General features: G+C 31.9%; 2 protein-coding genes across 5 annotated transcripts; one reads left to right on the top strand and one right to left on the bottom strand.

Annotated features, from left to right (window-relative positions):
* Positions 1 to 1,318: 1,318 nt before the first annotated feature.
* LOC133203272 (ADP-ribosylation factor GTPase-activating protein 2-like) lies at positions 1,319 to 15,516 on the bottom strand. Of its 3 annotated transcripts, none has more exons than XM_061339090.1 (13): positions 15,378 to 15,516; positions 14,254 to 14,445; positions 12,474 to 12,605; positions 11,503 to 11,677; positions 11,069 to 11,187; positions 10,396 to 10,541; positions 9,797 to 9,925; positions 9,198 to 9,344; positions 8,457 to 8,603; positions 6,423 to 6,546; positions 5,621 to 5,827; positions 2,818 to 2,843; positions 1,319 to 1,917 (listed from the first exon to the last, which is right to left on the bottom strand). In XM_061339090.1, the coding sequence occupies exons 1-12, from the start codon at positions 15,480 to 15,482 to the stop codon at positions 2,838 to 2,840; spliced, it is 1,629 nt and encodes a 542-aa protein (XP_061195074.1). In that variant the 5' UTR covers positions 15,483 to 15,516; the 3' UTR covers positions 1,319 to 1,917; positions 2,818 to 2,837. The 3 variants fall into 3 exon arrangements, with proteins under 3 accessions (XP_061195074.1, XP_061195072.1, XP_061195073.1); XM_061339089.1 differs by lacking the exon at positions 2,818 to 2,843 and adding an exon at positions 4,999 to 5,014 and having other exon boundaries at positions 1,858 to 1,917; XM_061339088.1 differs by lacking the exon at positions 2,818 to 2,843.
* LOC133203276 (protein AMN1 homolog) lies at positions 15,495 to 19,985 on the top strand. Of its 2 annotated transcripts, XR_009723371.1 has the most exons (8): positions 15,495 to 15,615; positions 15,920 to 16,055; positions 16,625 to 16,769; positions 17,445 to 17,662; positions 17,903 to 17,959; positions 18,171 to 18,282; positions 19,013 to 19,354; positions 19,844 to 19,985. XR_009723371.1 is itself a non-coding variant. In XM_061339095.1 (7 exons), the coding sequence occupies exons 1-7, from the start codon at positions 15,554 to 15,556 to the stop codon at positions 19,090 to 19,092; spliced, it is 810 nt and encodes a 269-aa protein (XP_061195079.1). In that variant the 5' UTR covers positions 15,495 to 15,553; the 3' UTR covers positions 19,093 to 19,985. The 2 variants fall into 2 exon arrangements, 1 of the variants encoding a protein (XP_061195079.1); XM_061339095.1 differs by having other exon boundaries at positions 19,013 to 19,985.
* The last annotated feature ends 1,300 nt before the right edge of the window (positions 19,986 to 21,285 follow it).

The raw sequence follows: 21,285 nt of genomic DNA, 5'->3' as shown, positions 1-21,285 counted from the left end.
GACAGACGGACGGACGACGGACAACGGGCGATCAGAAAAGCTCACTTGAGCTTTCAGCTCAGGTGAGCTAAAAAACGCCCCATGCGAAGATCGAACCGAAAACTTTTCAATTCCTGTGCACTGGACTACTTAGCTATCATCGCTACATACTAAATGTCGATATGAAAACGACAATGAAGCACCGGCCGCATTTACACAATGAGATTTTTTTTGGGAAAAACTTCATTTTTTATGGTCTCTGGGTCTTCTCTCCATTTTTTTTTTTTTTTTAACAAATATTTCCTCGTTTCTTTCAATTAAAATGCATGCAAATAATGTTTCAGAGAGATGACCAAGATATAGCAAATTATTAGAAAAACTTGTTTAAAAATGCAACATTTTGTACCAAATGACTTATCGAGCCAATTTTCAAGTTATTTTTTTTAGCAAATCAAAACATAATATTCGGAAAATATTTCCATTTCCCATTTCACAGGAACCCGATACATCAAAAGAATGGCTAAATTTCATGTGTTATGTCAATGAAATTTTCACTTTTCAAGTGAGCCCATATTCCTGCCGAATGCCAATTTAATGTGCCCTCGTTCTTTGCTAACAATGCATCTTCTCCAGGATTAAGTTATGTCCATTGAACAAGCACATCAATGTACTTTTTGACATTGTAGATGTGCTGAATAAAGATTTTTGTTCACAAATAATTTCAGTAATATTCAAGTATAATGAAACACTGTAAAATATTTCTACCATTTACTTCAAATATTTAAATTTTGTTTTTCCAAAATTCATAATCATACTCTGTAATTTTTTTTTAAAATATGCATGACAAAGAATCAAATTTCATGAGAGAAAACAGGTACATGTACATTTAATACATAAATAATTAAATTCTGTTATTAAATTATGTACAAAGGCAATGACCAATCTTTTCCTAGTATATTAAATAATAAAATAAATATGAATTTCTCACATTGCTACATTTTACAATATCAGAACTGATTTTTTTAAAGAAATATTAGTATTAGGAATGTATTTTTTCTTTTTTTATAAAAAGCTCCTATTCAATCAAGATTTTTTGACAAATATTAAATATTTCTAAACATTTTTGCACAGACATAATGCACATATTGAATTCAGTAGAACAGGGTAGGGAAGATGTAAATTTGGAAAGAAAACAAAAAAAATAATATTAATGAAAAGTCTTATACATGTACCATATTTAAAATTGGGGAGGGCTTTGATAGAGTGATTTACATTTTAAATAATTCCTCCCACTCAAATACAATGAATTTAAATGACACAGAACAAAAATAAAATAATGTAACTGTACATTTTCTCTTTATTTTCTCAATAACTAATCCATTTTCAGCTTTAAATCATGATACAATGTACTTAAATAGATATACAAACATGTACTCTGACTCGGATGTTTATCATGGTACCAGTATCTTGTGGGGAACAAAAATAATGTGGAGTGAATAAATAATCAATTACTCCTGAACCAAAAATACTTAGCCTGGCCATAAATACAGGAAGATGTGACTTAATATTTCTCTCATTTTCTTATCTAAGAATCATTCATTTTACACATTAAACAAATTGCTGTTTTACACTATTAGCAAACATGTACAAAAAGTCCAGGTGAAACTGATGTCTTTTAAATGAATGAATCATAGATATATATACACATACATGTAATATCAATGAAGTGAAAATAAAAAAAAAAAAAAATGTCTTTCCATTAGGTGGCAATCTGCCTGTTGAGACCGACTAGACTCCAATCAAGTCACGGAAGTTGAAATAATTTTCTTTGAGGGTTTTCACCAATTTGAATGTTTGGTATAAAATCCCTGCCTCCACCATTAGTTCAGTTATTAAATAAGTTTAGATATAAAGCTTTTGTCAACCACTGTATTTGTCCTGTAATAAAAGTAGAAAAAATATTAAAGATGCAATCCTCTAAATCTTATTCGATAATATAAATATGTAATGTTTTTACATTGACTTTTTATCTACAAACCAAACAATACGAAAGTGTTTACATGAGCTTAGTTCAAATGTGTATATGTAATAAAGGAATACATGTACGTAAATCACTTAAAAACAATCCCAATCAAATCCCTACCAACCATCAACGCTCCACAAAAGAAAGCCTAGTGCTGTCTTGTTTTCATTAGAGCTCCCATTTCAAAAATAGTAGTCACTATTATAGAATTTTTGCATGATGACTGTGAGACTAAGATGTTAGAGAAGCATACAAATTTTGACTAAGACTAAACTACAAAGTGAAGTGTAAAAAAGGGTAGAAGATAAATACATTAGTTATATTGAAAAAGAAACTAGAAAATGTATCTTGGTTAGTGTACAACTCATAAAGTCACAGTTCACAGCAGACAGAAGATAAAAAACTATCCTTACTAACTGTAATTCTTAGCTTCATAATGATAATTTAGATGATCTACAGACATAAGTTACAACTCATTATAATGCTAAGTATGAAGAATATTCGATGATTGATGATATGATTTGAATATGTAATCAAATTTTCCATTGCATATAGAAATATTTCAGTGTATAGAAATAGTAAAACCCATGTAAAGTGCATTTGGACAGCATAAAATGCCATGTTAGATTTGTAATTCATCATATTCAGTTAATCATTTACTTATAATTTCCAACTACTGGGTAAAAATATATTATTTTACTGTAGGCATAAATTTGCAAATTCGGGTTTGGCAAAAACATGTCTCAATAAATTGTTCTACAGTGAAAAAGAGTGTGATTTCTTCTAGAGTGTAACTACTTGAGAAACTTGCAAACCTTAGCTATGGCAGGCTTTGTCAATCCTAAAACACAAAATTACTCTAGTTGTGAGAACTAATTCAAACAAAAATACACACTGAAATCAAAAACAACACAGCTCTCTTTGAAAATGTACATGCTTCACATGCAAGACAACTTTTAAATTAACTTGTTGCATTAACAGATTAAGTTCATTATAAACATCAAAGATTGTCTGGCTTCTGGAATAAAAACTCATGGTACATGTAGCATTTCCTCATCATAAAAATGGGTCATAAATTTACATATTTTAAGAATCTGTCATACATGCATTGCCATCTTTAATTCATTCTTATTAAAATATACTTTGGGGGAAAAAATTTCCTTCAGAATTTTTTTTTTTGGACACACACAATGTTGCAAACATCAATTTAATTTCGAATGTTTTTTTGTTTAGTTTGTTTGTTTGTTGTTTAACGTCCCTCTCGAGAATTTTTCACTCATATGGAGACTTGTTGGTGGAGGGCTGCAAATTTATACCTATACTCGGCACTCAAGGCCATTGAGCAGTGAGGAATCTTTTCATGCTAACACCTACTGCGACCTACAGGACCTCGGTTTATATGGTCTCATCCGATGGACCGGTCTCCACATACCGCAGTGGATTCGAACCCGACGTAAGTTTTGACGTAAGGACCAGGTTCTTACTCCTTGACTCTAGATCAGATGCTGTAACCACTGCGCCACGAGAGCGAACACTTAAGAATGTAAAATTTCTAAGCACTTGGAACTCGATCAAATGCTCTTACACCAAAGTCTCTGTCCAAAACAAGACTGCTTATATCCTTTCATTAATGAATTATCTATGCAAGTTTGGATCTGTAGGCCTCACAATTACAGCTGAATCTCAAGAGTCAATATGTTGAATACAAAGAATAAGCTAAAGTGAGTTAGTGATATTGACCTTATATTAATTTGAGGCATTTTTTACTGTAATATCTGCAACCCTCAGAACTTCTCTCAGTTTTTTTTTTTTTACAGCCCACCACGTTTAAGATTTTAAAGTTTGAATGTATCAAAAATAAAGACATGCACCTACACCAAAGGTAAACAATATAAAAAGTTTAAACAGAGTAGATATAAGAATTACACAGATGCATTTATAGAAAATAAAATCTGGTCAGGAGGAGGTAGTCACTTTCTTTTAAAACTGTGAATTTTTATACATAAATACTGACAGTAAAACAACAAATCAAGTTTTCTTCAGATCAAATCTGACCTGATTATAAAAGGAGTTTTAATTTTATTTTTTGATATTCTATACAAGTATGTTTTGAAATGAAAACTAGAATTATGTTGTGAATAAAACTACACCATCCTCTACCATACTAACAATAATAACAACTCAGGTGATACAGCACATGCCAGTAAATAAGGATATTATAAAAAAAAAAAAAAAAAAGATATCATAATATAAATATGCTTTTAATTTGCTATGGATAAAAGGTAAATGTAATATATAGCAATATCTGAAAAATAAAGAATACTGAAAAACTGGAGGAGTTTTTTGTTTTTATTATTTTTTAATTACATGTGATGAAAATAAACAGACTGAGTCTAGTTACGCTTTAAACTCAAAATCATGTGAAAAACTATCATGCATACATGTAGTCACTTAAAATATTCTAGATCTAAGAGTCACAGAAATGCTTCCGACACTAATGCACAATTTTTATCAGAAATATGTAATTATTCCCCCTTCCACCCCCTGTTATAACCACATTTAGAGTATTTAATATAAAATGAAAGTGTGGTGTATTCTATAGGGCATAACACCTTTAACCCTCACCCCCCAATAATATTTTCATTATTATAAATATACCTTACGACAATTTAGTGTGTGTGTTTGTGAGAAATTTAAATTTCATATTGAGTGTCAAATCAGCATTGGCACCTATGAAATTCAATGTTAACTTACCATCATCAAAAAAAAAAAAAAATCGAATTTCGGCCTGTAAGAATATCCTTCACCAGCCATGCAATGTAAGCATCAAGCTTGAAGGATGCTGAAGTTTACAATGATAAAGGAATGGATGGGACTGATACATAAAAACAAAGGACTGCCACTGAACCATTAAAACTTTACACAAAGCTCCCCATTTGAAAAAAGAACAAGATAAAAATACCAGGCTTTACCAGAAAAAAAGCCCGTAATGTTACCTTGTTATTTATTTCTCTGCAAAGGACAGAGTTAATTATTAATATAAATAAGAAGTCAAGAACTTTTTTTCTATTTACAAATATTATACATATTATGGCATGCTTTTAATCAAAACAAATGGCTGGTATGATTAGTACTACAGTGTATTAAAAAGTTTTTTTTTTAATTCTTGTACAGTTGTACATACATGTAGTTTACATGGAAAGGGACTTTCCTGGATGCTGTTAATCTAGTGTGTGAGGTGTTTTTGCTTAAACATGCCAACTTTAATCACAAATGCAATAAATCATAAGAAATTATATATTAAAGCCCTCTTAATTATGCACCAGTATGTATTATCTCTTTATTCAAAGGAAAACAAAAGAAGTCCGTTTCTTTTAATAACAATTTTCAAACACTTTTTGTCACATAAGATTCCCTACCCTTGAAAAATTAGCAGTTCTTTTTTAGACCCATTTTTTTTCTTTATGGCAATCAACGTGGCTTACCAGTTTATATATAGATGCTTACATTATACCTTTAAACTTTTCAAATACAAACTGATACATTTACAACAATAATCACACTATATGTATATAATTATTCATACACTTTATAATGTACAGATTTACTAAGTCCTACCTGTAATGAACTCATAACACCACTGGCTAGGTTGGAAAGTTTCCCTGCGACCTTTGTGACCCCTTGACGAACTCCGTCTTTTATATCCTGTAGATCGGGAGCATTGCTGGAATAATTCTTACGACCCGCGGATTCCGTACCAAACAGCTGAGAGCTGGAGATACTGTTACTTCCCTCAAATCTGGACAAATTCTGACGCATCTCAAACTACAAAGTGATCAGTAATTTTCACTCAGATTTTCTTTTGAGAATTATAGTTCACTCTTGCTACAATATATCTGCATGTTACTTTGAGGAAAAATTTGATTTTCATTGTCATGACGGAAATGTTTTCAGGCTACAATGTGAAAGAATCTCAGAGAGCTAGATGCTCCACGTATATACCTGTGATATCAAATGACTGCCATCCGAAACTCTATATTTCAATAATTTCAAAAATGCCTTCAAAGCCTTTACTTACTTGGGTTCTTTATTTACCAACATTAAAATGTAGGAATTAAATACTAGATAAATTAATGACTGCAGAAAAAAAAAATGTTCTTTTACTTCATAACAACAATTATTTAAAAACTAAATTGAATGTTTTGCTCTAGAATGATTTAAAATCTAGAGTTATTCCACTTTTGATGTATCAATCATTATTTGATTACATGTAGTGTTAAGTTACAAAAAAATAAGTGTGAAAATTCTGCATTGTAACTTTGTTTGATCATGTCTACTAAAATATCTGGACTCAATTGTAGCTTGATTTAGCTTATTTTAATGGTACTGTGGTCACTTCTGCAATAGACAGGGTTCTTACATCTGCATCCGGTTTCCCGAAAAACTGATCTGAAGATATAGACTTGGCGTTGCCGAATTTCTTCTGGGCTTCTTCGGACGTCGACTGTGAACTGTAGTCATACGCCTTACGGCTTCTTCCTTGTCTGAAAAAATAATCAATTTCAAAAGTTTAACAAGTCATGCAGTTTAATTATAAAGACCTTGCATTTATCTGTATTTTCTTCAAGACTGAAGCCAAATAACTAATTACCTGACTTCTGAACACTTTTTGAATAGGGAAAATATTAAATATTATCATTTGGGTACAAACATTCCCTTTGATAAAAAGGAAAATAAATAATCATGTCCCTAGGTATCAAGGAGGATTTTTCTTGACTAGTATGTACTAAAGAAAAGCTAAATTCAAAAGCAAGTTTAGAAACAACTACATTGCCATGCTCTGTATCACGTGTTGTTTCATAGTTACCGTAACTATCTACATCTACCATCTGTGAAATCAATTATTTTTGTTAATTTTTGAATCCAAAATACATTTTACATGTTTATAAGTTGTTTTTTTCTCCTTATAATGAAAAACCAACTGCATGTAATTTTATTTCCCATGAAATAAAATATATAATTGAAGAATGGTTACCACTGAACAGAAAATCATTCACTTCATGGAATATTCCACATGTACACACTTTTCACAATATGCACAAAAATGTATGGTGAAGTTTAACTATATCACAAGTTAAAAAAATTATCCAGAACTTTCTGAAAACGAGAACCCATAAACAGAACGGAAATAAATGATTTCACAGAGATCAATCTATAATTGCCCATGTACCACTGAAAACAATAAGTTAAATTACAGGCTCCTGTGGTCATATTACTTGGACCATAATAAATGGTGACCATCCCACATCACAGAAACTTAAACTTAAGCTTCTATTTTGTATCCCCTTTATTGTGTTCGTTTACCTGTGGGAAAACTCAACTGAAGCATCAAACTAAAACTTCTCACAACTAACTACAGGTCTATAATGTTTTCTTTAAACTAAGCTACACTGTCCTCCCTATTATTAATTAGAGGCAATTTTGTTACAGTTGGGTGACCTAATTAACCAGGGTAAACAATGCAGCATTTTTTTTTTTTTGAGAACCACAACACAATCATCCAATGCATTGTGGCTTATATCTATTAGCCTCGACAGATATTAAAAGGACATATTTCCAAAATTTGATTATATCATTACACAGAGTGAGCAGAAATAATGTTTTGTGCTTTAATTTTTAAAAATTTTTTTTGATTTGATCACTGCTACAGTAAAACTCAGTTATAGCAAAGTTCTGGGGACCTGTGAATTTACTTCGCTATATTCGTAATTTGTTATATCCGTATAACGAATTCGTTAAAGTATACCTAGCAAATTCACAATATAGATTTTTTTCCTTAAAGTATGACTACAAAATGTTTTTAGGGAAGTATAAAATACAAAATTTACCTTGGATTCAAAAGTTTTTGATGAGTAGACTTTCATACTTACAATTCATACTTACAAAATTAATGTTAGTTTAATATTCAAAATTGATATCTTTGAAAATTTGCTATAAAAGATGTAAATTTCGTTATTTTTAACATCTAGGGGACACAGAATCAGTTCGTTATCACCGTAAATTTGCTATATCCAAGTTCGTTATATCCATAAATTTTTATAAGGAATTGTTAAGAATTTCTCAGGGGATTGTGAAAAACTTCGATATATCATCTGCACTAAACGAGTTTTACTGTAACATCTTTATAAGAATGAAAAAAAAAAACCCATAAAATCTGATTTTTTTTTGTGCCTGTTTATGGGGGACTGTAAGCTTGTGTATTGTACCCTGTGACGTAATTTTTTTTACCCTGAATCCTCATCATCATACAACTCCTCCAAACTGGGCAGCAGTAAAAATAAGTATGTATACTAATAATAACAATCCAACATTTATTTATCAATCAACAAAATAATTCATTTTTTCAATATCCTGCCATACAACTATATATCTTTCACACCAATATTTGACCTACTTTTCGTCATTCTGGGGTTTGCTGGACAGGGTCTCGGAGAAGCTCTGTTTGGAGTCGAAGCGGTCAATGTCCCAGCTCCCAGATTTGTTGTTGTTTCCCCAAGAGCCGAAGGAGTCCTTCTTGTCAAAATCAAAGTCTCGGTCATACCTAGATAGAAAATTAGAGTTTAGGTCATACCTATATATAAAATCAAAGTCTTGGTTATATCTATGTACAAAATCAAAGTTTCGGTCATATCTACATGTATGTACACAATCAAAGTTTCATTCATATCTATGTACAAAATCAAAGTTTCGGTCATATCTACATGTATGTACATAATCAAAGTTTTGGTCACACCTATGTACAAAAAGTCTTTAATACCTAGTTCAGCAGAAATGGGCATAGTATATACTTCTGAACTTTAAAAATCATAAAGAATTTTGTGTTTATAGACTTCTTAAAGCTATCCAAACCTCCAATTAATTTTTTTTTCTGCTTTACATTTGAGAAAATGTATGGATTGAAGAAATTTGTATTTTCATGGTTTCTTTTTTCGAAGAATCCAACAGGAGTCTCTATTAACATAAGTTTAACACAGAAAAATCAAAATTTATCTCTTGAAACAAAATAAAAATATAATATGTTAATTGTAAAATACTAAATAGATGACATACAAATTCACTATTAAAAAGATAAAGCTTTCAATGTGAAACATAAGAAGGATGACAAAATATCTGGATCCACTCCTTAAATTCATACTTAGAGGAAGAGGAAGTGTAGTCGTCCAGCTCATCATCAAAAAAGCTCCGCCCCTTTGATGGCTTTTTATCGTATTTTGATCTGGAGGAATTTGGCTGTTCCTGCTCAATGACCTGCATATCTGTCATGGCTGAATGGCTCATCCCCCTGAAAAACAGCAGAAATCAACTCACGATAAGAAGAATAATTCAAAGAAGACATATGCTTTACGAGACCATGGCATTTCAACTTTTGCTGCAATGCCTGATTACACAAAGATTATCCCTGACCTCACACACATGCAATTATCAAAATTAAGCCACTTCTACCTTGATGTATCTAGTGGACAGATAAATCAATTGATAGAAACATATCATTTGGTATACTTGTCTTCAAATTTGAAGAAAACATTAGCAATTCTTGAGGCAAAGACAAGTTAATTTCCTTTTCAATAAACATCCAATAAACATTCTAAGCATACATACTTGTCTCTGAAAGTGCTTTTTTTATGAACATTTTGCTATCATAAGCAACAAAAAAATATCATTAGATGTGTGTAACCCCACTACTTAAATAATTATCAAGGTAAAGAAATCCTTTGAAGAGCCCCTCTGACTTACTTTGATGAAGCAAACCCCATGCCGAGCCTCTCTAATTGTTCTGCCTTTTTAGGGTCTGACTGCTTTAACTTCTCTTCTTGTTTCTTTCTCTCTATACTCATGTCTTGGTATGCTAATCTCATAGAGGCCCTGTTAGAATGAAGCTCATGTTATTGAAGAAAATTAAGACTGAGTAAATTTTGCAATTTTAGTTTATCAGACCTTTTCAATGAAACTCAACATAATTATGTAATCATAATAAAGTAAAACCTGCGATTCAAATCAACAGAAGGAAAAAAAGAAAATTATAGGTGTTTTCCATTCTTCATTTATGATCTAAAAATTTATGTGCATTTTCAAAGCTGACATCAAAAAATTATTTCTTATCCAACCTAAAACTCTTTAATCTAAATTCCCCAATATTCTCTGTGATTTAATCCTTACAAGACTATTTTAATCCCCCACTCTACCTCCCATAAATCTTTCTGGTTGGATCCACCTCTTACATTTGTTGGATCTACCCCCTTTACATTTGTTAGATCCACCCCTTTACATTTCTTGGATCCACCCCTTTACATTTGTGGGCTCCGCCCTTTACATTTGTTGGATCCACCCCTTACATTTGTTTGGCCTTTTCCTCTTCAGACTTGGCCTCCTGGACAGCTCGACTGGCAGCCAGTTCCTCCCTCTCCTTGTCCAGCTGCTGAGCTTTATTCTCAATCTCTGAGAAGTTTGTTTTAACCCTCTGTGCACCAAGACCACCCTTCTACAATCAACATAAAGAGTTGACACTTTATTTTTTCCTTTCCATTTCTCTTATCAAATCAACTTCAATCATACCATAAAGCTACCCAGAATTTTTTTATAAATGTATTTAAAGTTTGACATAACATTACAAATCCTAGTATCATTCCCCCTACCGTTCCCCCTATGTCAAAAGAAAGAGATTGATCATATATTCTTTACTCCTCATTAAAAACTTGATACTGGGCAACTTATTTTACCCCTTCCATAAAACTTGTAAATGAAATATGGAAATAAATTCCTTTATAAAAAGGATCATATAATTAGCAATTTAAAAAAAAAAAAGAAAAAAAAATTCTGTATCTATTGGATGCTAAAAATTTTCATAATTCAAAATGTGTACTTTTACCCCTTCCAAGGGCCATAAACCTTTGATGAGCTCAATTTTAATCTCAGTCTCACTTTTCCACTATAAATTTCTATCATAAAAGAGAGATTGAAATCAAAAGTGGGCTGGCCAAGTTTTATGGCCCCAGGGCTAGATCTTACCCCTTTCCTGCCAGCAGGTTTTTTGGCTCCAATGATGGATTTCCGTGGTTCCGCCTGAGCGGCTGCTGAAGTTGGTGACATACTTAAGGCTGCTTCTACACTGGGGCCCTCAGAGGGGTCTATGATAAAGTGCCAATTCATTATGTAACTGTAAATTCATATTGCCTAATATTCTGAGTATGCCCTTTCTCTTAAGCTAGAATGTCATTTTTGCAAACAGATCCTTACATTTAATTTAGCTGCTTTAGATATGCTATATGTTTTTATAGCTTTTTTTTTTCTTTGTACAAGTATACTTTTTTTAAATATGATATTCTTTTCATGTAGCTGAATTGTATATTTCATCATCTGCCCACATATGTCATTTCTAATTTGGGGATGTTTTGGCTCACTCTTCAACATCTGAATTTTGATTGGCTAAAATTTCATCTTACCAAAATCCTCCTTTTTCAGATTGCCATTTTTGATTGGCTGGGGCTCTGATGCACTGAACAGCTTCTGATTTTCTGCAATAGGTGTGGAGTCAATACTGTCAGCATGTTCTTTGAAGAAATCAACTTCCTCTTTTGTCGTGGGAGATGTGGGTTCATGATGACTGTCTATGTGTAACTGTAGGAAAATATACAGGTTACAGTAAAATTATTCAATGGCCTAAGGGAATGACCATTTGATTCTGAAGGGGGAGGGGTTTGGAAGATTTTGAAAATAAATAATCTGTCCTTGAAATTTTTGAATATAAATAATCTGTCCTTGACAGGCAAGAAAAAAAAAATCTGTCCTTGACTGTCAAGAAAATAAGTAATCTGTCCTTGACTGGCAAGAAAATAAATAATATGTCCTTGACAAGTGCTACTACTCCCCCCCCCCCCCCCCCCCACACACACACACACACACACCCCTTTTTTTCAGATTCAGAATCAAATGGTCATTCCCTAAAATAAAAGTTTTTAAAGTTAGATATTTGATGAATACATAAACAAATACATGTAAATGTACTTTAGGGTTCAATATAGGTAAGATCTGAAGTAAACTGGATCTTACACTAGTTCTTAGTTTATCTGTAGATAAATTTGAGTTGTTCCAAAAAAAATTTTACAATTTTACCACTATAATCTCACTAATCAGTTTAACTGCTAGGATAATGTTATAGGCATTTGTTTTGTCCTCTCAAAAGGTTTCGTTGGCATTAAATTTCTTTGTTTTGAAAGTAACTCTATTCAGTATATACATGTATAGTCACTTAAAAATTTCGTGTGGGATTTAATTTCATTGATAATTGTTAACAACAAAATAAACGAAATTTAATCCCCAATGAATATTTCTGCTTTTTACATGATTAAAGTACATTTTTATTGTTTGATACTTCAAATTCGTGGTTTAGGAGACATAATGTTTGTTTCCATACCTTCGTTCCATGGAGTCTCATAGCATTTGTTGCCAAGGAGTGGAGTTTGTCTTTATAGAGCTTGGCAGCTCTGCTGTGATATTTTTGTTGGGCATCTGATGTTGTACAACCATGCTGACGGAAAAAGGCAGTCTAAAAAGAGGAAAAAATTAAAATACAGAAAATGGAAGCTAGTGTGTTTCTCATACCGCAGAACTTCACTACAGTATAGGTCGGGATAAAAGAAAATTGGGTAGTCTCCATGCACATATAACCAGAATTTCAAAATCTGTTGGAACCTAGTACTTTTACCCGGCTGAAATCATGATTGTACCAGCTAAAATATTTGTTGGAGATAAATTTCATAACATACATAATTTAAGTCGCTTCCACAAGGTACCTCCTTTTTTGTAAAAGCATCACCTGTTTCTTATCATTACAGGAACACCTACTGATGTACACTTCAAGTGTTGAGTCTGAATCTTATAATCTACTTGTATACATGCACATAACTGTACACAGTAGGAATGCACATTATACATTAAAATGTACACATGTAAATTCAACAATTCCTGGAACGGATCTCATATACTTCTGTTAGGATTTAGATTCAACTTGTTTAGTATGTTTAGGTCAATCATAAATTCTCTGATTGGGTAATTTAAAATATCAACTTTAGGCCACACCAATATGTAAAATAGTTCTTCGGACTTTCAAAAATAAAAAGTGATGCGAGAGGGCGAAATAATTTTACAAATATTATTTTTCATTTTGGGGTTAAAAATTATGAGGCAAGCGAATACAAGTAATATAATTTTTTTAAATGAATAAAGCATGATACCAAAGAGCTAGCGCTTAAAAAATAAAAACTTAAAATAATTAGATATCATTTGTATATCACATGAACTTATGATTTATAACTTTTTTCATATTGTTTTCAATAAATAAAAAAGTTTCAGGTTTCAAAAATAATTCATAACAAGTAATGTTTTGCTACATTAAATAAGGTCTTTTTGAAGAATTTCCTCTCCAATTTGTTGTCCAATCTATCAAATCATTCAATAAATTCTGTGGTCTCGTTTGCCTGTAATTTTTCCAGGGTGAGAATATTTTTTTGAAGCTTTCATAAAACGTGAAAACGCCCCTACTTTCTGTTTGTCATGTTTTGAATGAGTGATACGTGTTACATACATTGCAATTTAGTTTCATTTCTACAGAAGTTCTTTTCAATTCCATGCAAATTCCTAGGGGCAGGTCCAGTCTTGAAATCTCAATTACATCGCTCTTAATTTTTTTTTTAAGTTTGATAGAGCAAACATCAATATTCATCAAGCCTTCCGTGGACTTTTTGATGTTCTCTTTATAGTAACATCAAACAGCACTTCTAAAGTTTCCTCCGCTTCTAGTTCGATTGCAGTATAAGGAAAAAATTCACATCCATTGTTTTTAAACTATTGATGTATCATATATATAAAGAGTAGACAGGCATCGTGAAAAACTTCACACAATGACACATTGTTACACAGTATGAGTTACGACGTACAATCTTTCTCCATCCCATGCTTCTGTCATTCCTCAACATGTGTTCCGAAGTCTTTTGTACGTTTGGTAAAAAAAGTCGAGAAAAAATGTACTTGGATATTTTTGGATGTGCAGGCGGACATATTTTTTTGATAATATTATAATTTGGAATTGTTACAAATAGAAGCGGCGAATCCAACGAACTAGATTGCAAATTGGTATGGCTTTACATTTATTTAAAAAAAATTATACATTAATTTTCTTTTTAAAGTATACATACAGCATTGGCATTTCCACCAACTTGCATTGCACGAAGTTGCAGCCATGTCCAGCTTGTGTCTAGTTGTGTGGAGCGTATAAAGGTTACGTGAACACCCAGTGACCTATGAACAGCTGAGCAGTCTATACACAAGAACACACCATATGTCACACTGGCCCATGTGGGGTTGTTGCTGTTGCAGTCAAAGCATGTCTACAAAAAAAAAAATAATTTGAAAAAAAAATTCTTTTGAGAGTTGTGATTATTAGAAAATTGATACCGAAATTTGAAAAATCTTTCTTAAGAAATATAGGTAAGAGTCGAGAGCTATGTTTCAACTTTGATAACGGAATGTCAAAATATTACCGCTTTTGGTACTAAAAATTATTGATGCTTTTTTTGTTCTATCATGATGAAATCGATTCAGTTTAAATTTAAAGGCACTACAATCAGTGCCACTCACATTGCAAGTTCTTAAGGCAACACTTTGGTGATGCAAACATTTGGATTGTGCATACTGACCCAAATTATTTTTTTTCTGAAGTTTTATTGGCAGTATATAGGAATCTCGTGTTAAATAAAACACAACTGTGCTGGTCCCAAAGGTCTAATCATAAACAATTTATTATAATAAATTATAAATTCTGGTGTAACAGTTAAAGGAATCTCCAGCTCTAATTTCTCCAGAACATTCTATTTGATCGATACATGGTCTGTATGTAACAGATAATGACTATGCTGTTATACAATACTTTTATATTAGCTATCATTACCATGTTTATTTTTTTTTTTTCCAGCAAAAAACTTTGTTTCATAATTGATGACAGGGACTGTCAACAGTTACCATTTTCAGTCTTTTGTTTGCTTATTTTAGAAATTATTGTGCACACTCCTAATCTTAGACTGATGTGTAAAATAATATTTTGTTTGTCATGGAACATATGTAAAAGCATCACATTCGCAAAATAAATTCATTTACTATGTGAGAGGAAAAAAGTGTCGGCTTACAGAGAAAATTCGAATGTATGCCACATATGCGTTTCCACACGTCAGATCAAGGGGCAGAATGTAAAAGTTCTGGGGTGGAAAGTCTGATATAGACAAAAATCCTATTACATTCTACCAAAGTGTCCCTTAAAACTAACCTTATTAGTGGGAATTGATCGCAAACGCTTGAAAATAGCATTTATATCACTTTTCGAAGGTCCATCTGCCATTTTGCCGATGTATGACGTTGTTTGTCTAGTCATCTGACTACATATTTTTCTCCTCTAAAAACTAAAGAGTTCCAACAAGCTGATTGGTTGTCAGTTCTAACAATATGGAGTCTCTCGCCACTGTTCACGTTCTTGGGTACGGAAAGGTTGCCCCACTGCTGGACGTGTAAGCATTTACGTTTCTTAGTTAAACGATGTAATGTTGCCAATAAGCCCTTAAATTATACAAATTACCAAGAGTTGTCAAAGCAAGTTTTGATAACTTTTTTTTTTTTACTTCTCTCAGTGTTTTCATAGTATCTTGTTCAAAGATACATAAACGTACATATGTTTACTTTACTGATTTGACATAAATTCTTGTATTGAAATATTCAAACAACTAATCACCCTTTCCCATTTACTTAGAAATTTCTGGCTGGTAAATAGAAGAACTTAATATATGATTTGTTCTGTTATTATTTTTTTTTTAGAACTGTGCAATGTGTAGTGAAAAATCTCTCATCCATGTGTATTGAAAGCATCACCCTGCTACCAGGCAACCTAAAAGACAAATGTCTCTACCTCATGTCAAAGAGGGGCTGTATCACAGACACAAATCTTCCAAAAGTATGTAAAACTCAGACAAGATATCAGTTCACATCAGAATGAAGGAGTTCATTCTTAGATTAAAGGAAAAGAATTAATGTACAACTATATACATTACTGTAGTTAGAATAATCTAACTGTGTCTAGGGACAGGCCCTCACCAAACTGGGTCCGTAGGACAATATATCATTTTAACGATAGAACGTTCTATCTAACATTACTGGTTTAAAAAGTAAAGTACTAATGTACAGATGACAGCCAGTATAATTTTTTTTTTAAAGCATACCTTTTAAACTTGCATCATTTTTAGCTTAAACTGTAACTTGAAATAAGTTTAAATTTCTGTAGACATACTTTTTTTCCTTGTGGAATTTAAATTTATGCTATGTACATGTATGCTGTCACATGTTTTCCATGGAAATTTGTCACAGCATACTTAAATGGCATTGAAGGCACAGAAAGGCAATCCAAGAAATCTGTTTAAATTTTTACCCACGGATTGAACAGAAATTTTGATTTTATGGAATTTTGACCCTGTGGAAAAAAGTATGTTTACAGTACAACATTGATAATGACTCTTATTTATACAGGTGATACATGAAAATCTGAAGGTTTTAGACCTTAGTGAATCAGACGTATCAGATGAAGGACTAAATCACCTCTGTAAATGTCCCCAGCTTCTAAAAATAGATCTCAACTCAGCAAAACAATCTCGTACCAACATCTCATCTCAAGGTAATTATCACCCATGTATATGTCCCCAGCTTCTAAAGATAGATTTCTCAACTCAGCAAAACAATCTCGAACCAACATCTCATCTCAAGGTAATACACTGGTCAATTTCATACAGAGTTCTTATATCCAGGGAGTAAATATACCTTATTTTCATCAGACACATCTCATTCTAAGGAGTTAAATGTACAGATTCGTGTGCCAACATGCATGTAATGTTCAATCTGAAAGGTACCAAAATCTCCATTGAAGGTAATAAACTTGGTCAATCTCAATCTAGCCATTTCCATGTGGTAAATTGTACAATCTGATACAAACAAGTTTTCTCAGTTATCATTGTAAAATCTTTTTTCTTACCAATACACCTGTATTTCAACTCAAGGTAATATATGAACAGTTATAACATGAAAACTTGCATGTGTCTCACTGTCTCTATACCTGAAAAGGAGATTATCATCACATGCTTCATTTAAAAACGATATTGGATGACAACACAAAAATAGTTTGTAACCTTTAAAAAGAAGGATAGGATGGTACCATGTACATATTTTTTTTTTAATCTTCCTTGTAAAGAAGTCATGAGAAGTACATGTAAATCATCCTAGTCCCTTCTCTCTCCACAATGACTCTGGAAACATTTAATCCCTAAACTCACTTTGTATCTTGTGCTAATTCCAGGAATTATCCAGCTAGCACAAAATTGTCATAATCTACAGACCGTCTACCTGCGAAGGTGTCTTAACCTGACAGACGAGGCTGTGATTGCCCTGTCCACAAACTGTCCACAGCTTCGTTACCTGAATGTGGGTGGGTGTTCACTTTTGACGGACAGGTGTCTAGAGGCTTTAGGGGAAAACTCACGATTTCTCAGGTGTCTCAATGTTTCCAACACCAAGGTAAATTTTCTCATGATGAAGAAATATTCAGAGCTCTGATTAGTTAGTTAGTGGCCAAGATGAAACATTTAAAAACTTGTATTTAACTTAAATTAACTTAAATTAGAATTCATCTAAAAGTTTGATCTTAATTCATCACATGCTCAATAAAGCACTTCACAAATACTGAACATTAAATTGAAATTGCCAAGTATTATATTACATACACTGGTATTATTTACATTTTCTATTACTACACAGATTACAGATGCAGGGATCATGAATATAGCAACAGGTGCCTGTAACCAGTGTCTGAAGGTAGGTTATATATATAGATATAGATAGATAGAGAGAGAGAGAGAGAGAGAGAGAGAGAGACCTTTTATCTCAAGCTCCATGGTGCCCAGAAAAAAAAATTCAAGCTACTGAAAGAAAAAGTGGTTGGAATTTCTAATTCACATTGACATATTTTACTATCCATGATTCTCTCAAAATTTTGTCAATTGTGCGAAATTAATTTGTTTCACAGGAAGTCCACATTAATGGTTGTAAGGCATTAACAGATGAGTCAGTGGAAGCAATTCTTCAATTCTGTCCACAAATCAACATATTCCTTTTCCACGGATGTCCCAAAATCACAGGTATATCAATTCTAAACTTAGACATTAATCTGAGTTACTTCCCAATAAATTGCGTTTAATTTTTTCTAAAAAAAATGTCATTATAATTTTACAATATTCTATTTAGTTTATTCTAATAAATTTGTAAAGATTGAAAGAGCATTAAGCTTGCTTTTAAAATATATTATATCAGGGATTTCAATAGGAGGGGGGAGGGTGATTTATCACTGTTTCAATAAGCGGATTTGGCTGCTTCAAGTAGTAAACTATTGAAAATAATTTTAAAAGTCTCTTCAAATGGATAAATTCACCTCTTCACTTCAAAATTATTCAGAGCCCCGATTTAGTATAATTTTTTCAATCAATGAAACAAAAATTTATGGTTCATCATCTCTCTTTTCACTCATTTTAAATTTTTGCTTTTTACACAAATAATTTTCCAAAAGAAATCCAAAGTAGAATTAAAATATACACAATTTCAGCATACCTGGCAGGGCAAACTTTTGACAGAAATTACCTTAGCTTTTGACAATTTTATAAAGGAATAATAAGGAAGACATGTAATAGAGTTGCATTAAAAGTTTAGTCTTATCAAGTTAGACTATTGAGATAAGTTTAACTTGATACAGTCTAAACTTTTGATGTAACGTTAGTCATTTATTCCAGGTAGAGTTATCTCTCTTACATGTATCAATGAACCTTAAGTAATTTTTTTTATGCTTCTATACTAAAAAGTCTTGTAATGTTATAGAGATGGCAAGGGAGGCTTTAGAGAATGTCACATTGGAACGAGCCTCACCCATGAAGCAAGTGACCTGGACTATTTATTGATTATAAATACCAAAGCCACATCTTAATCACATATCCATTGAACTTTGATCGATGACCTGAACCCTCTACTAAGAAGGCAACTCAACCAGATCAAGTGCTGTGTCATTCAGATGTTGAAAAAAAATCTACATACTATGCAATCACAAGAGGTGGTGCAAGTATTTTGCTATATTTATTTAAAGTTATCGTTTTTCTACACATTTTTTGTTTTCATTCTTCCATTTTACATTAAAAAAATGTGTAATGATCACATACCTTACAGGTTAGGGCTGTGTCAATATATCGATTAATCAATACGTATCGAATATTCAGGAATGTATCGTATAGAAAAATAACTTCCAATACGTATCGGTCAGGCAGTTTTTCTTATAATTCTGTGAAAAAGTTGGGAATTTCAGTCACCAAAGGTTATTTTTAACTGTTTTGAATTCAAAATGATCAATAGTGAAATAAACATTAAGGAGATAGCACATCTTAAATAACTATTACAAAATACATAGACAACTATATTTTAACATGTTAGTTTTACAATCATTAAAAGTTTGAATTTGAAGTGTACTTTGTAAAGACAGTGATCGAGACATGAACTTCCAATTTGGTAATAAAACACCCAGTTTTTATCAAATCTATGGATTAAATGATATACAAGTCTTTTTTGATAGACTTGTTAAAGAATCCAATTACCGCATATCGCTTTATAAAATATCGTATCGTATCGAAATATTTTGCTCAATACACAGCCCTATTACAGGTAAATTTCATAGGTTCAAAATCAGCAGTGACTGTATAGATCTAATAGATTTCTAAAGAATATTATTACAAATGTGAATGCTTGTATGAATTTGAAATATCTGTTTTCTGTTAGTTGAAATAAAATTGTAAACATTGTTAAATGAAGGTTTAGTTTATTATATGAACTATAGATTAGCATAGTTTCCATTCCACTCTAAGAACGAAAGCAAATCTGGAGTTAGCTGTATGCTTGTTTTGTAGAGTATGTGGTTTTAGCACTTATTTTGTTCTTATTTTAGTTTAGGTGTAATCCTTAAATTGACTTTACACTAAGTATCTAAACTATTATTAATTCAGATATTATTTCAATGATTTTGATTAACTAAAATGAATACATGTATAACTACCCAAAGATGCTTCCATATAAATGTTACTAATAATATTAATAATGGCTTTGCTCATTGATTTTTAATGACCCCCCATTTCTGCCTTTTCTTGATTATCTCCCCTTTGATTGGGGAGGGGGGAGGGTTGGCCCTTCATTGAACAATTAAGAACACACTTTACCCAAGGAAGATTTGTGCCAATTTAGGTTATAATTGGCCCAGTAGTTCTTGAGAAGAAGTCAAAAATGTGAAGTTTTCAGACGGTCGAATGCTAGACCATAATGGGACCAGTGGTCAGAAAAGCTCACTTGAACTTTCAGCTCAGGTGAGCTAAAAAGGTTCAAAATGTTATGTAAAGATATTTTATCATTCCATCCTTCTATTAATACTATTCTACTATTTTTTACCATACAGTTACATGAAAGTATTGTTTAATCCTCATTCATCATGATTCAGAAATGGTATCAAGTTAATTTCATTTGAAGTTTTGTAAATTCATATTGGGTGTACATTAGAAAAAGACAAATTTTGCACTGAACAAATTATGATTTTCATATTCAGAAATAATTTTTCATTAAAATAAATGAAATGTCCAACTGACTCTTTTTGATACTTTTTATTAGATATTTATATTATGCATTAATAGAAAGCAAATCTGAAGCTCTCAAGTGTCTTATTTGCAACCAAAACAATTTTTACATTTTCTCTGAAAAAAATTCATGTAAAATAATGAAACTCTCATAAGGGTCTTTTATTGGTGAATAAGAGCGATACTTTAAACATCCATTAAAAATCTATACTTATAAATTAATAAATTTTGCAAATAAACTCCGAAACGGCTGCACCAGGGTTCTTACTTATTCCTCTAACAATACACTAGATACAAGATGATGTCCGTAAACTATATTTAGATTTCACTCGCATAGTAAGTATCGTATATTAAATTAAAAGTCTACTTTCATTTTCTATAAACAATCATGAAATAGCAAAAACGTGAGTATGGTGGCGTTTCCGGTTTGCGGATCTAAGTTACTGGCAATTTTTAATGAAACTGACAACAAACAATCGTTTATTT

The sequence above is a fragment of the Saccostrea echinata genome, unplaced genomic scaffold, assembly GCF_033153115.1.
Source record: "Saccostrea echinata isolate AGI-Se365-2 ecotype Australia unplaced genomic scaffold, CSIRO_AGI_Sech_v1 ptg000049l, whole genome shotgun sequence".
Taxonomy (NCBI): domain Eukaryota; kingdom Metazoa; phylum Mollusca; class Bivalvia; order Ostreida; family Ostreidae; genus Saccostrea; species Saccostrea echinata.
The sequence above is the reverse complement of the archived record's forward strand: the minus strand, read 5'-3'. Positions and strand labels throughout refer to the sequence as shown.